Genomic DNA, 17,393 nt, shown 5'->3' on the forward strand with positions numbered 1-17,393 from the left:
TCAGGCAGCATTAGCAGCGTGGAGATCAGAACAGTCATGTGACCAAAGCTGTCCACATATCACTTCACCACGTAAACAATCTGGAAATATTTCATCAAAAAGACTCCCTTTTCCAGCAATGAGTGGTTTACTTTTCTCCCTCTCACCACAGCAGCTCTAGGGAGAAGAATATTATACATTCATACCATGCCTTTATACATACTCTCTCTCAATCTCACGTGGACATCTCATCTTGCCTTCACAAGAACCTTGTAAACTAAGTGTTTACGTTCCCTTTTTAGAGAAGAACATCACTTTCTGATGATTAGAAATCTCCCAAGCCAGGTGACAAAGCTATGACTGGAACCCAGGTCTCCCAACTTTAGTGCACTGCTTCTTCCTTGGTTGACTTTATGAAAAGATAGCACAGACAATTGGCTCCGTGGGATCCCAAAGCTCTCTTGACCACCTCCACAACACTTACATAATCCCGTCTAATCATTGCTATGAATTACATAATAGAGCAATATGATATCATTAAATAAAGCCTATTGTCCAAAAAAAGTATATTAAGAACAATAATTACTATTTAAATATTGATAATAATGTAGATTCAAGGATGCTACTTGATCTCATGTCCAGAGATTATGACATTTTAGTGAAAATTCACAAGCTATGTTTTATATTCTTGCCATATCACAAGGAATGTTTATTCCTGCCAGAAGTCTCATAGCATACTTCAATAAGTCCTCTAATCTAGCAAGACTACATCAGATTGACATGAACAATGGAAACTAGAGGATGATAATGTGTACAAAGAGAGCAGGAATTTGAGTGTTTTTTCCTAAAATAAATACAGACTTACAAGATAAGCGTTTCTGAATGGAGAATAAATGTCTTTGATCATTTTATAGTAGTCACACTTAAAAAAAAAAAAAAAACAGCCTACATTACTTTCTCTCTTGGAAAGTAATAAATTTTCAGTATTATCGTTGCCAGCATCTCCATTAGTTGGCCTAACTTTTATTTTGGAAAAAATAAATAAGAAAAAAGGCAAAAATTACCTAGTATGGACAACGATGACCTCTAAGCACTGAGGTTCCTGGGGTAAATTTTTGGCCAACATGGCTGCAATAATTTCCTTTCCTGGATGCTCACTACTTTGCTATGTGGCTTTGTGTCCCTCCTATCAAGAGCTGGAGTCTGTTTCCTCAGATCTGGATCAATAGAATCCTGCCAAAGTTATGCTATACCAGTTCTGAGCCTCCTGGAATGCCACCATGGTAAGAAACTTAAGTTAGCCTGCTGGAAAGTGAAAGACTATGTGGAGCTGAGATAAGCCATCCCAGCTAAAGCCAACTGGACCAGCCAGCCCCAACTCACACAAAAATGAGCGTGGATACGTGAGTAAACCTAGTCAAGTGTAGAACTACTCTGCTAAACCTAGACCAAACTGCTTGCCTATAGAATCGTGAACAAAACAAATGGTGGTTGCTTTAAGACGTAACGACTTTGGGTTGTCTGTTATATTTCAGAAGCTAACTGATTCAATACATAAGAGAGTAAACAGCATCATCTTACAGTCTTCTGATCTCATTTCCTTTTGGCAGAACAATCTCTAGTACAAATGTCTCTACTTTTATAGTCCTACTTGTATGGCTTTGTGTAGCTACTTTCTCCACAACCAGGACAGCTTTCTGCCCAACAAGACAGACAGACAGCTAGTCTCCCACTAACCCCAGAGACCTTATATCTACATGACTGCCCTGAAAAGAAAAGATGGTTGGTTTGGAGATTAATTTTTCAGATTTATTTATAATCTGTTTCAAATTTCTGATGGCAAAACTTCCTTGGTGAAGAACTGTATATAGTTTTGTGAGTTCATCAATATCCTTGGAATAATTTTATAACTGAAGAAACTGCACTTAGTCCTCCAGTCCAGAGGTACAAAAATGTGCTACTGCCTCCTCTTTGTATTAAGTTTTGGGAAATTTTAAGTTACGAAAACATGAAGCTAATCAGGATCTTGACTTCCCGGTAGGACTCCTAAAGGCTAGGCGGAAAATCATCAGAATCATCATCGCCTGAGGTTTGCATAGTTCTTAACCTCTAGGAAGTCTACACGGAAGGATGAGAAAGCTAAAGACAGCGCTAAGTACAAGGCGTGCTCTGCTATAAGGAAAACTGGCAAATGACCCCAAAGAAGCTCTTATGAAACAGAATGAATGGGTGCAAAGAGAAGGAAAGCCAGTGAAAGTTAAGAGGAAACCAGAAGGACAGCTGGGAGATTTACAGAGGGAGAAAAAGGTCATTATCCCACCTATTTTTCAATACTCAATAAAAGGCATTTACTGCCGGTGTATCACCCCTGATATTCTTGTAGGGTGGTAGAGCCTCGTTTTTTACATCTACTTCCCTTTTATATTCAAGAGTTTTGTTTTCCTTCTGCATCCAATACTAGTGCCAAACATTGCTGCCACAGTTATAACGCCCAATTCTATGATTATGCGTATGAATAGCCATTACTTCCTCACTCCAGGAGAAGAATATAACACTAGATAGCTGCTTCTCAGAGCAGGCCGCAGATATCTACACCCTAAAATACTTTCTCTCGGGCCAGATTTTCCTAGAACTCATGATGGAGTTAAACAACCCGTAACAATATTTTGGGTGTCTGCCTCTGAGGTTAAGCAGTCCAAGTTCTAAACTGAAGACACCGATAAGCTGTAATTCAAAGCTATAATCTGACATTCAAAGCTATGTCAGATAGGAATGGATGAAGGAATCGGGGATTACCTAGACAAGTAGAAAGGTGATTCAAGAGGTACAAAAAAGCGATTGATGGGCTGGAACCAGCTCATACTGGCTCCTGAGAGCAGATTGATAAATGTTCAGGAATTTTGCAAGCCAGATGACAGCACACTGGTAGCTGGTTGAGTATTTACACCATGGAAATCCAAAAATCCTACAAATAAGGACTTTTGGGGGGAACCAGTGTTAAACACTTACTAGCACATCACCAAAAATAGCGGTCTTTAAATATCTGAAAGATTATCTTTGGAAAGGAATTGTGTTTGGTTGTAAGTGATGTTTCTCAAAGCTTTCAGTGCACTATCTCCAAAGGCAGATGAAAATAGAATAAACTCCTAAGAGTTTCAGTGGCTTGGCCCAAAAAGTAGTAAATAATCTAAGCAAATACTGAGTGCATAAAATAATGAGGAAAATATAATAACGACAGAAATAAAATACAGGACAGCAATAAATATAGGCTATCTAGGCAGGAAATAGACTTAAAAATTTAAGCCCCATGTATTTTTCAGGAGGGTAATCGAAATACTGATGAAATTAAATCTATTAAGTTAAATGTGTTGTTGTTGTTGTTAGTTACCATGGAGTTAATTCTGATTCAGGGTGGCTTCGTGTGTGCAGAGTAGAATGGTTCCATAGGGTTTTCAAGGCTGTGACCCTTCAGAAGCAGATCTCCAGGCCTGTCTTCCTAGGTTCCTCTGGGTGGGTTTCAATCATCAACGTTTTGGCTAGTAGTTGAGTGCTTAACCATTTGCACCACCCAGGTTAACTATACAAAGTAAAACTCTGAGAGTAGCAATTAAAATTTATAAGGAGAGTATATAGTGTCAAAAACAATGGATGGAATAATAAAACAAAAACCAAAAGAAAGCAAAAAAGGAAACAAATGATCAAACAAAAATGAAGCAAATAAAACAAAAAGCAACACAGAAGAAAAAGAGGAGCGTGTAAAATCAGAACAAATAGAAAGTAAATCGCATGATAGAAAAACGCATTTATATAGATCAATGATTACAATAAATGTAAATGACTAAGCTTATCTCTTTAAAGAAAAAAAAAGAAGTTGTCAGAATGGATTAAAGCACAAAATCCACTTATTAAGTGGTAATAAAAGACATGCCTAAAACTTAGGGCAAAGAAAAGTTCAAAGGACATAGGAAAATATATTCTAGGAAAATATTTACTAAATTAAAAACTCCCATTGTTGTTGTTACTTGCTGTTCAGTTGATTCTGACTCATGACAATCCCATGGATAATCCACTGCCGTCGAGTTGATTCCGACTCATAGCGACCCTGTAGGACAGAGTAGAACTGCCCCATAGAGTTTCCAAGGAGCGCCTGGTGGATTTGAACTGCCAACCTCTTGGTTAGCAGCAGTAGCATTTAACCACTACGCCACCAGGGTTTCCACCCCATGTATATCTATATTAATATCATACTTAATAGGCTTTAAGATAAAAGGTATCATTATGACTAGAGTAAGATACTGTAAAATGATACAATATGAAATTCGTCAGCAAAGTGCAATCTTCTAAACTTGTAAACTTAAAATAAAATAGCCTTTAAATACATAAAGCAAATGAATGGGGTTATAGAGACAACATGTGTCATCATGAGAGTGTGAAATTTCAACAAAAATGCCTCAATTATTTCAAGTAAAATTTATAAAATATTAGTATATAGGAGATTTTAGAAAAATAATAAGATGCTATATTTATGGGACAAATGTAGAAACTAGCTTCTGGTAAATAGAAAATATAGATTATTCTCAAGTTCACACGCAATATTTACAAAAATTAACTGTGTACTAATTCATAATGCATATCTTAACATGCTTGGGGGAAAAACAGAATCAATGCAGACCACGTGTATTGACCATTATGCAATTAAATAACGAGTCAATAGAAAAGTGATAAATTTCAAAACTTCAATAGCTTATAAATTTCAAAAGCACATATCTTAATTATGTATGATCAAAAGAAGAAATCATAATGGAAACTGAGAAATACTTAGAACTAAAGTGTAAATTTAGAACTAAATTGTTCCACCTACCAGTATTTTTGTAACAGAGCTAAAGCCAAGATGAGAGAGAAATTTATAGCTTAAATGTATTCATTAGAAAGGAAGAAGTACTGAAAACTAATGAGGTAACATCCAATTTAAGAGATTAATAAAAGAAAAACAAAAGAAGATAGAGGAGAAGATAAGAGCAATAGCTGTGAAAAGAGAAAACAAACATAAAATAGGAGCTGCAAAGGCAAAATTTGGTTCTTTAAAGTTTAAGTTATGTAGACAAAATTCTGGCAAGGATCATCAGTGAAAAGGAGTAGATGGAAATAAGTGATACTAGGAGTGAAAAAGGAACTCAGAAGAGATTTTTAAAAGAATAATAAAAACTTCTATGATGATAAATTTTTTAAACTGTAGAAAATGGACCAATTCCCAGAAAAATAGAACTTAACAAATTTAAGAAGAAATAAAAAGCCTGAATAGTTTAATAACATAAAAAATTGAATCAATATTTTAAAATATTTACACATACACATAATGAAAATCCAGGTTCTACAGACAGCTTTACAGGAAAGTTCTGCCATACTTTCAAGGTACAGATTATTTCATCAGAATATTTTTTTTTCCCCAAGAATAAGTAGGATTATTCCCCAACCCAGTTTATGAGGCAAATATAACCTTAACACTAAACTATATAAGGAAACTTGGGAATAAAATTACTCACTACTAAATTGCAAGTAACTTATGAACACAGATGCAAAAATTTAGGAAAATATTAGGGAGCTAAATCTCTCATTGTATAAAAGGACAATAAAACTCACAACCAAGTGTTTTAATCCTAGGAATGTAAGAGTAGTTTATTATAAAACTATCTTTATAACTCACCAAATAAATAGATTCAGAGGAAAAAAAACCTGCCATATGCAGATGACAACAACCTTGCTTGCTGAAAAAGAAGAGGACTTGAAGCACTTACTTATGAAGATTAAAGATTACAGCCTTCAGTATGGGTTACACCTCAACATAAAGAAAACACAAATCCTCACAACTGGACCAATAAGCAGCCTCATGATAAATGGAGAAAATATTGTAGTTGTCAAGGATTTTGTTTTACTTGGATCCACAATCAACACTCATGGAAGCAGCAGTCAAGAAATCAAAAGACACATTGCATTGGGCAAATCAGCTGCAAAAGACCTCTTTAAACTGTTCCAGAGCAAAGATGTCACTTTCAGGACTAAGTGCACCTGACCCAAGCCATGAAATTTTCCATCTCCTCATATGCATTCAAAAGCTGGACAATGAGTAAGAAGACCAAAGAAGAATTGAGGCATTATTTGAATTACGGTGTTGGTAAAGAATATTGAATATACCGTGGACTGCTGGAAGAAAGAGCAAATCAGCCTTGGAAGTACAGGCAGAATGCTCTTTAGAAGAAAGGATGGTGAGACTTCATCTCATGTACTTTGAACACGTTATCAGGAGGGACCTGCAGAAGGACATCATGCTTGGTAACGTAAAGGGTCAGTGAAAAAAAAAAAGACCCCTAACAAGATGGACTGACACAGTGGCTGCAACAATGATCTCAAACATAGCAAGCATTGTGAGGATGGCAAAGGACCAGGCAGTGTTTTGTTCTCTTGTACATAGTGTCGCTGTGAGTCGGAACCACTCCATGGCACCTAACAACAAGAACATCATTGTACTGTGTTTCCTAACAAGGGAAGAAAAAAAAAAGGAAAGAGAGAGACGAAGAAATGAACTCCCCTTTGTATTCATATATACAATTGTCTACATAGAAAGCATAGCAAGGTAATTCTATATAAAATAAATATTCTAAAACCAATTGCATTTCTACAAAGCAATAACAAACACAAAATGTAATTTTAAATATTGATATCATTTACAAAAGCAAAAAACATGTACATGTTACCTTGTTGTTGTTAGGTGCCATCAAGTCAATTCCAACTCCTGAACTGCAGTGTAGAATTCCAGGCTGAAAACTTTTGGAAGCAAATCACCAGGCCTGTCTTCTGAGGTACCTCCAGGTAGGTTCAAACCACCAGTTTTCCAGCTAGTAGTCGAGTGCTTAACCATTTAGGACACCCAAGGACTCCTATATATCACCTAGGAATAAATTTAAAGACATTAAGTCTGGGAGTGACAAGACGTGGCCTTCTAGTTGTCCTCTTCCAGTGCAGTGGTATGGAGAGTACTTGACTCTCCCAGCAGTGAAGTGTGCCAACACACATGAAGTATTGAGTGTTTTGTTGGGGGTTGGTCACATAGGTATGGATCCTGCATAGCTGACCTTAGTTATTCAGTCTCAAGCCTCTTGAGAGGTCAGACTGACAATGCATGGTCCGAGTCTCTCATCCTAAGATCACATTGTTAACATAAAAGATCTGGAGTGGCCCAGGTCCTCAGGCTTGATATTCCAGGTGCTTAGGGATTATCTCCCAGGAGCTGATAAAGCACTAGATCTTTCTTTGAAACGTGCAGGCTTTGGACAACTCGGGACTGCTGACTTAACACTTTAGTGTACTGGTGGGGGTGGGGGGGACAAGTAACAAAAGACTACCTAAAGAGTGATACAATTCACATAAAATTTTAAAAACAATCAAAATTAAATAATATATTGTTCAAGGACACACACATTGGTAATAAAATTGTATTTAAGAAACAAAAAAATAAAATAAACACAAAATTCAGATCAATGGTCATCTCTAAAACAGGAAACACAAGAGTGAATAAACCAAAAATCAAACCCATTGCCATCAAGTCAGTTTCAACTCATAGTGACCCTGTAGGACAGAGTGAAACCGCTCCATAGGGTTTCCAAGGAGAGGCTGGTGGATTGGAACTGCCAACCTTTTGGTTAGCAGCCGAACACTTAACCACTGCACCACCAGGACTCCACGAAGGAATAAAGGAGGAGCAACTGAGTAGATGCTATGGTATCTGTTATGTCCAATTTCTTCAGTCTACAGCTGTTCATCATATTATTATGTTAATAATGGAATTTATGTTACAAACATTATCTCTAAATTGTGAATATAGCAAGTTTTTAAAATCTGAATCTCAACTTTAAAAAGATTTCTTCTTAGTATGTAAGAACTAATTCAGGTATTGTTGGAGCTCCCCAACATCAAAGGAAATTCGTGAAGCAGCCGGAGGAGGGGAAAGTTAAACTGGTTATGAGTTTCTTCTCATTGGAATCATTCAAGCAGAGGTGAGAAAAGCTCTCTTAAATTAATATGAGTATTTAGAAGCGAAAAGCATTTGTTGGCTATTGAAATAGATAGCCTTTAAATCAATTCCAGATCTGAGGGGCCGTGATTCCATGGTTCAATGGTTGAGTGAACTAATCTACCTGTTCATGTTAGCCAAGATTGTGAACAATGTAGAGTTCACATAGATGCTGCCTTGGTCTTCCATTCCTGGCATTAGAATGAAACAGTCACTCCCAAAACAAGATAAGGAACATTTAACAACTTCTTCCCAAAAGTTACTTGTTTCTGATTTTCCCATAATGGTAACTTAATCCATTCAACATACCTTTAGGGTGGGATGATTTGTCTACCTATCCATCCATCCATCCATCCGTCCGTCCGTCCGTCCATCCGTCCGTCCATCCACCCACCCATCCCTCCATCCCTCCATCCCTCCATCCCTCCATCCCTCCATCCCTCCCTCCATCCCTCCATCCCTCCATCCCTCCATCCCTCCATCCATCCATCCCTCCCTCCATCCATCCCTCCATCCCTCCATCCATCCCTCCATCCATCCATCCATCCATCCATCCATCCATCCATCCATCCATCCATCCATCCATCTCTACACACACATAGACACACATATGTGTATATATACCTACTAGTATTCTCATATTACTCAATTTTTTTCAAGTAATGTCCTAAAGAGGATGTTGAAATTAATCTTAGCAGGTAATAAGTTGCAGGCAGAGTCTTAGAGAGTTCTCTGCCTTTTAATTTTCACAGATTCTGGAGTTGAAAGTAGAAAGCCATTTGAATGTGTTGCCAAACGTTCCACAGATCCCTCACCATCAAAGAGATGGGAACATCAGTAAAAGTGCCAGGGCTGTCACCTACAGGGAACATTTAAAACCAAGTTAAAAGCACAGATTAAACAAGTTGGTTTGTGCCCACTGCCAAAAGGCAAAGGCAACCTTCAGAGCCTGGAAATGAGAGAAGCCAGAAACGATAGATAAATCTTAGGTGGTGGAGGTGCTGGTGTTCACTAAATCTGCACTGGAAACACAGTTCTTTCCTTACTTAGGTCCCTCCAATCCGTCAATGATCTCTGAGGATACCCCTCAGGAGCGCCTTCCACCTACAGAAATCTGCCTGGAACTCACTAACCCACCTGCCTGCCTTCTGAGCAATGCCACTTTGGAATATTAATTACAGTAAGAAAGACAACCAATCATCAACCCCAATGTTCTGGTTTACTGTGAGGTAGGCTGGGTAAGAAGTCAAAGCTGAAGACTGAAACCAAACCCTGGTCCTTCACTTACTGCTGTCAAATCACTTCGGACTCATGGTCACCCCATGGGTACAAAGTAGAACTGCTCCATAGGGTTTTCTTGGCTGTAAACTTCACTAAGGCAGATTGCCAGGCCTTTCTTCCTCAGCACTGCTGGGTAAATTAGAATCGCCAGCCTTTAGATTAGCAGTCCAGGACAAACCATTTGAACCACCTAAGGACCTTACCCTCTTTTGATGATGTGTCACATGGTGGCTTGTGTCTTTCTTTTCTGGAGAATGTCACTCGTGTCACCCTGTTAAGAAGAGAATGGTGACCAGCAAGAACGCTTCTGCAGTGAGATAAGCAAACAGTTCCAGAAGCTCGCCAAGGCTCTGTTTGCTGTCTTCCTTGGGTCAGGGTCTAAGAAACTCAATCGTGAAAGACAAGGGAGTAGCTTATCTTGCTCCGGAAATCACGGCTGGCACACAAAAATTTCGCTCTTCGCCTGGAAGTGGCCAAAAAAAAAAAAAAAAAAAACCTGTCCCTTGGTGGGTCACGTGACCCTACCAGCTCTCAGGGCAGATTCCTTCTTCTTGCAAGGGCGCTGCGTGGAACCTCTGAATCTGTGGAGTTTTTCTCTTCAAAGGCAGGAAGAAAGCAGGTGGATGGAGAAATAAGCATGGCCTTCCTCCTGGCCTCCTTGCTGACATTCCTGAGCTTGGGCTCCGGATGTCATCACAGGACCTGTCACTGCTCTAACAGGGTTTTCCTCTGCCAGGAGAGCCAGGTGACAGAGATTCCCTCCGACATCCCCAGGAACGCCGTTGAACTGTGAGTAAGCCAGGGAGTGGAAGGAACAGCTGCGTGGCTGGCGTTTGAGCGTTGGGTACTGTGATTATTTTCACTTCAGGATCGTATCTGTTAGGCTGCAGTAGTTCTGCCCTGACCAAAGGCGTGGAAAAAACAAACTCCCCCAGCCCAACGCTCCTGCCTGTGGCTTTCCAAGGATCTTTGGTGAGAGTTTCTCTCAGCATTTGTTAGGAAAGGCAGTGTGTGGAAACCTGAATCCAAAGATCAGGGAAGACTTTTTAGTCTTTTCAACGCATTTGCTCTTGGGTTCCGTACACCTTTGGTGGAACCAGAAAGTAAAACGGAGGGAAAGTAGAAACTTAGAAGACCCAGAATAGAGGCGGAAAGAAAGACTTTGATCCTAATGGAATACACAATATGTGTCTTCTGAGGGCACTAAATTCAACCAGGCAGAGAATGCCAGAATCAGCGGAGCTCTGGAGGCATCAGCAAATAGTTCTTCCGGGGAAGAAAGAAAGAAAGAAAGGAGAAGGGGAGGTAGTGAGCGAGGGACAGATAAAGAATAGCTTTCATACAGCTGGGAAAATGTGATTCTTGGCTTTGTATTTATCCCGAACTATTTTTTTTTTTTTTTTTTAACAGAAGGAGCCCTGTAGTGCAGTGGTTAAAAGTTATGGCTGTTAACCAAAAGATGGGCAGTTCGAATCCACTAGCTGCTCTTTGGAAACCCCGTGGGGCAGTTCTCCTCTGCCCTGTAGAGTCACTATGAGTCAGAATTGACTAGACCGCAAAGGGTTATTTTAACAGGAAGTAGACAGACTCTCAGAGACTTAAAAGAGAACTTCGACATCAACTTACTCTGTCTCCTCATTTTGCAAATGAGGAACCTGAGGTCCAGAAAGTAAAGAAAATTGCCCACACTGTCACAATGAGTTGAATCGGAGCTCAAAAGGAAAATCAGGCCTTTAGACATACAGTCTACTGTTCCTTCCTCCAAACCCCTATGCCTGACTGTGTTAGAGCAGTAGGGTGGCAGGGCTGTGCAAGTGTCCAGGTAGTCTCCTGGGGACTGGAGAACTGTGACTCAGAGATTGTAGATAGCCTCAGCATATTATTCCAAGGTTATTAAATACAACCCTGTGTTCTGAAGGTCTATTTCAACCTTCCTCCTCTAAAGCTTTTGGCGACTCTTATTTTATTGCAGAAAGTGGCCATCTTTTCGGTTCACTGTCTACACTCAGACATGTTGGTGTCAGGTTTCAGACTCTTACCCAGAGACAAATGGTTCCCTGATGTGGTCGGCTGTGCTTGCCAGCTAGTCCCTTGACATCACAAGGCCTCAGTTCTTGTCCAGAGCCAGCAACAGCAATGGAGGGAAAACAACTGGTCAACTCTGTGTTTTGGCTACAGTGCCTTAGATGAGTCAGATATTCCCAATTATGCTGAAAAAATGTGCCTGTATACAAAGACAGTCTGGTTTACAAGGTCATTCTAAACACAGGAAAGGGTCAATGTACCTGAGCTCCTAGATGAAGTCACTTGGTCCTAAGTGGCTGGGCAGCTAACTTAACCCCTTCTCAGTCTGCTTGATTGGATTCTAGTGAAGTCTAAAAGACATTGACCCTTCCCTTCCACATCTTCTGGCCCATCTCAACTTCATCCAATATGTTGATTAACATGGGCAGAGTCGACCCCACAGTTTCTGGGGGGTAGAGCTGGGATTCAATCTTACTTCTGTGTTTCTGTCCTCAGCATGCTGTATGCAATGAAAGCCTTCTGATTGCTTTCATTTTTTCCTTTAAAAAAAAAAAAAAAAAGGTCATCGTTTACAGTTTGGACCGGGGGGGGTCAGCAAACTTTCTATAAAGGTCCAGACAGTAAATATTTTAGGGTTTGTGGGTCATACAGTCTCTCCAGGAGCTACTCAGCTCTGCAAAGACAGTGCAAAAGCAGCAACAGACAACGCTTAAACTAATGGGCATGGGTGACTTCCAATAAAACTTTATTAACAAATGCTCAAATTTGAACTTGGTATAATTTTCATATGTCACAAGATATTGTTCTTCTTTTGGTTTTTTTCAATCATGTAAAAAAGTGAAAAGTGTTCTTATCACAGGCAAACAAGGCAGGCCAGATGTGGCCTACAGGCACTTATTTGTCCACTTCTGACTTAGACTATAGTTGGGGTGGGTGGGTTTGGAGTCCCTGGGTGGTACAAACAGTTATGTGCCTGTCTACTAACTGAAAGCTTGGCATCTGGGCCCCCCCGGAGGTGCCTCAGAAGAAAGACCTGATATTCTGCTTCTGAAAGGCCACAGCCATGAAAACCTTACACAGATTTTTATTTGGCACAAATGGGGTCACCATGAGTCAGAATCGACTCGACAGCAGCTGGTTTACTGGTTTGAGGGAGATGGTTAAATATTATAGGCTTAAGTGGGGTTTAGGCATCCTGAGACAATCTGGCCCCACGGAGAAAGTACTAAACAAGGTGGACAGTGCCGTGGGTCAGAGGAGTTAGGAGGTAATCTTCATAGGACAGGTTTTAACTGGTTCTGACAAGGCAGAGATGGAAAAGCGTCGCCTCTAGAATTTGAGAACTGAAATTTGAGTTCAAACCTAGGCTGGGCCGTTTTTATTAGCTCTGTCATCTGGGCCCTCCTCTGTATAATGGAAATTGTAAGATGTGCTAAACAACTAGAGTTTCTGTGAGGATTAATGAGACGATGTATGTAAAACACCTAGCACAACGCCTCTCAGGTTGTGGTTGTGGTGGTGGTGGGGGTGGTAGTTATCAGCTGTCAGGCATTAGGCTAAAACTTACACTTACCACAGAAGGCTTTCTTGATGAACCAAGGAGTCAATAAGTATGAGAATGCTTTGGAAAATGGATATAAATTTCTTCATAGCTCTGACAGTGTACAGTCTTCCACGTGCTTAAGAATAATCTCCACCCAGTGACGATACTACTTACTCTCTATGAGCTTACTTACTGGGTAAGAGAATGGATTCCTGAAGGCTCCCAATATTTGCCAAGAGCTCTGGGAGCAGGTTTCATTCTGACCAGTCAAAGGAATTTTGATTTCTGACTTATTCCAGAAACTCAGGCTCACCAGAAGGGCAGAGGACACAGCCAATGCACCTGGAAAGGACTCTTTGATCCTGCTTATTGTTTCCACAGTTAGAATTCCTAAGAATGTGAACATTCATTGTAAACCTGAAATATCAGCTTTAAGTGACAGTATCGAGACAATCGCTTTTTCTTCAGCCAGGTCAGATGAGTATCACATTAGGAGAAGTGAAGGGTCCATCTGTGGTCATTCTTGACTTTAGAAGACCTGTACTGGGATCATAGTACGAGCTGCCTGTGTGGGCCCCTCTCCTCACAGCACGTCCTTATATCTCATTGTGGTAAGTGTTCAGCTGCTAACCAAAAGCTCGGGAGTTTCAAAGCCACCAGCTGCTCTTTGGAAATGCTACAGGGCAATTCTACTCTCTCCTATCCAGTCACTATGAGACAGAATCAACTCACGGCAACAAGTTTGGTTTGGTTTGGGGATACTTCTAATTATCTTTTTCCCTTTTTATTTTCTTTCTTTGACTTATATTCTGTGTTTTGTTGTCTTAGTTTATATCACTCTCCATATCCTATAGCCAAAGGTTGTTTTTTAGGTATATAGGACTTTAAAGTGTGTCTAGTTGACTCTTTCCTTAGTAGGTCCTTAGTATCAGGGTATATCAGTGTTGTGTGTAAGTGGCAGCCTTTGCTATGCCAATGAGTTCTGAGACTCTCCAAGCCCAGGAAGTAAAGTCTGTAAGGTTTCCAAGCATGTTTAATTGGGAGTCTTTTCTTCTAAGAGCATCTTCTAGAATATTCTACAGATCTGCTTTGGGAAGGCCTAGTGGAAAGGTTGGTCCATCCAACCTCAGCTACCAGAATGAGTTCCTTCTAAAGTCTGAGGTGCAGTCCAGCCCCCCTCAGCCCCAATCCAGTACTCAATAATACCTGAAGATGAACACTGGGCTGAGTTTTCACCAATTTGTGCCTGAAAAGTAGCTGTTTAGGAATGTGTTGTGTTTTCATGAAGGAGACGGCTCTGAAGCCATGAGGGAACTGGGTGTTAGCTGCTCTGAGCTAAAGAAAGGAAAAATAAAACACTGGATTACAAAACAAAGACAGACTCCCCCTCCTGACTTCCCCAGTTGTTGAATGGTGATGGTTTAATCTCCATATCGTTTCCTGACCTCCCATGTCACCATTTTTGCAAACTCTCCTATTGCTGCTAGCATTCATCCTCTCTTTCCATCGCCATCATCTTTGTCTGTCCCTGAACATCTAAAGCCTGGATTGTATAATCATTTCCTAATTTATCTCCTTCCCACCAATCCCTTTTTTCTCCAAATCAACATGCACGCCAGCACTCTGTTATTCCTCACAAAACAGTTCTGCCACCGTGTTACAATTCCTTGGCTCAAAATCATTCGGTGGCCCATCTTTCTGACTTGACTTTGTACCCAGTAGAAGCACCTACTCCACAAGGCTGATATGGACTTGTTTTCAAGCACATCCTGTACATTTTCCTCTCTGTGTGTTTTTATGTTGTGTCTCTTGCTTGTTCTATCCTCAGTTTCTTCTTTGCCTCTTGAAACTCAATGTAATCACGATAAAACCAAACTCATTGCTGTCAAGTCAATTCCAACTCACGACATCCTATAGGACAGGGTAGAACTGCCCCGTAGGGTTTCCAGGGAGTGGCTGGTAGACTCCGACTGTTGACCTTTTAGTTAGTAGCCACTGCTTTTAACTACTGCGCCACCAGGGCTCCTCGAAAGTTTCCTCTTTCATGAAATCTTCCCTGACCACTCCATCTTTGTTTAATCTTTCCTTCATCTGAACCCCGGTGCCACTCATTTCATACTTAAGCTTGCTTTGCATCTAATTCTTCGTGTGTGTCTTATTTCTTCGACTACAATAAAAATTTCCTTTGTTCTCCTTATTGTGCCTCACTCAATGCAATGTACGTCCTGGCCCCTCAATTTCGTGTAGAACAAGTGAGTCAATAAATCAGGGGGAATTAACATCTGTTTACTTGCTCTGCTCCTTGGCACTGAAGTAAAGACTCTTATAAATGATGATTATTGTTCTCTCCTGCAGTGAACTACTATAGGGCCGGATAGTTCTCTTATTTTCTTTGCTTTTTTTATGTGTTTGTTTTAAGAAAATGCCTATATGTCATTCCGGAGCTCATTAATTTATTCAGATATCGTGATACATAGACAGGAAATGAGTTCTCCTAAGTCAAACTGAATATTCTATACTCAGGGCATGTCATGGAATTCTGTTAAGTGATAATACCTGCCTCTCTGGATCCCTAACAAGAATATTGAGAAAATGACTAAAATAGTCAATACAAAAGCATTTTAAAGGAAAAGACAGAAATATATGTTCAGAGAAATATAATTTTTGCCAATTAGGGTCAAATTGCAAGTGCTGATTCCTAGGTTCCCTGCCTTCCCCAAGTGTGCTTTGATGGGTGTAGTTGGATCTGGCGATCAAAACCAAACCCCCGGCTGTGCAGATTGCCCTGGTACCTATGCCCGGAGACCCCTCCTGCCTCGTCGAGATTTTTTTTTTTTTTTTGAGGGAAACAAACAGCACAGTTTCATTCATGCTAATACATAATCCTTTCTCTCGACACAAAATCCTGCACCTACTTAAGTGAGAAATGATACGTCTATGTCCAACATGTGCAATTTAATTGGGCTGGAGGAAAGGGAGGTTGATATTCCCTGCAGAGGACTCAGAAAAAATGACTAAAGGAGCAGCTGTAGAATGCAATGCCTTGAAAGGGGAAGAGTGGAAATTACATTGCAGAAAAAGACTCCTTCAAAGTAGAAGATGAACGCTAGCCTGAGAATTGGCTCAGAGCTGTCATTTACAGAGACATTATCGGCAACTGAAGAGTGGGGGGCTGAGGGGGCAGAACTGCCCTTGTTTCCTGATGGTAAAATCTCTTTGCGCACATAAAGGTGCGTGCTGGCCTTCCTCACCCAAGGGATCCTAGGCTTTACAAGCAGAACATCTTGGCGGTGAATGGGAAATTCACCTGACTGTTGATTATCCTTCTCCAGTGCCTCTAATTGGGTCATCCACTCACTGTGGCTGATTCGACTAGCTTTTTTTTTTTTTTTTAAGCTGTTAGATTTTCACTCTCCAATTGGGCTTTATTTAGACTGGCTTCTAGCTTATATATCCCACAAGGTCAGCTGAGAAAGAGGGTAATTATTTTAGGATCTGATTATAATGAGATTTGCATGTTTGTTCTTAATCTGACCTCTTCCTGAAGTATCACAGACTATGTTTTGTGTCTCTGACCTGAACATGCCATTGCATTATTCTTTCACATGGAATACGCCAACTGATCTGAAAATCTCCAAGGAACGTGCAAAAATGCTTGAATAAAGAAACCAAACCCTCGTTGTAGACTTAAGCTCAATTATATTTTTAGTCCTAGCAATGGAATGAACCCACTCTCTCTCAACCCTTCTCCCAGACTGCCTTCAGCAACAGCTTTCACAGAATTCTGTGTCAGAAAGAATCAGTGGACAATATCCATCATGAGCCAGTTTTCCTATCTCCCTAGTGCCAAGCTTAATGGAAACCTCTAAGAAATGAACCACACCCATTGCCATCAAGTCGATTCCGACTCACAGTGACCCTACAAGACAGAGTAGAACTGCCCCATAGCGTTTCCAAGGAGTGGCTGGTGGATCTGAACTGCTAATCTTTTGGTTAGTAGCTGTAGTTCTTAACCACTGTACCACCAGGGCTCTGCAGGACTCCAAAAGTTCAGCTAAGTTTCAATAAAACAGAAAGATCAACTCACTGTGGTTATCAGAGAGAAAATCCATCACTGGGTTGAAACATGGAGGTAAAATAACGCTGAGGTTTCTTCCAATTTTAGAATGCTTTGATTTTATAAACTTCTTCAGACATCAAACTTTCCAAAACCAATGGGCTTTTTCTAGGACTGAGATTCAAGTGGCTGTGTAATTTCTAAGCTGTTCCAAACAGAGCTGTGGGGCTTGGGAGGGGTGTTCTTTGGGATAGTTAATAGACAGTTTTGCCATTTCGAAACACAGCATTGAAACCCCCCATGCAGACATGTTCGTTTTTTGTTATTTTCAGTTTAGTGAGGGTTTTGAACCAAAGACTCTGGGAAGGCTCCCAGCTCCAACAATGATTTTGTAAATAAACAAAGGTTGACAGAGGTCACTGAGCACTTCATCTTTTCAG

General features: G+C 40.3%; 1 protein-coding gene across 2 annotated transcripts in view; it reads left to right on the top strand.

Moving 5' to 3' along the window:
* Positions 1 to 9,965: 9,965 nt before the first annotated feature.
* The window catches only part of FSHR (follicle stimulating hormone receptor), a 206,418-nt gene continuing 198,990 nt past the window's right edge, over positions 9,966 to 17,393 (top strand). For both annotated transcript variants that reach the window (XM_049870547.1, XM_049870548.1), the window contains exon 1: positions 9,966 to 10,117. In XM_049870547.1, the coding sequence (XP_049726504.1) occupies positions 9,966 to 10,117 (152 nt within the window). The remainder of the gene's footprint in view (positions 10,118 to 17,393) is intronic.

This window comes from Elephas maximus, chromosome 26, assembly GCF_024166365.1.
Source record: "Elephas maximus indicus isolate mEleMax1 chromosome 26, mEleMax1 primary haplotype, whole genome shotgun sequence".
In the NCBI taxonomy this organism is placed as follows: Eukaryota; Metazoa; Chordata; class Mammalia; order Proboscidea; family Elephantidae; genus Elephas; species Elephas maximus.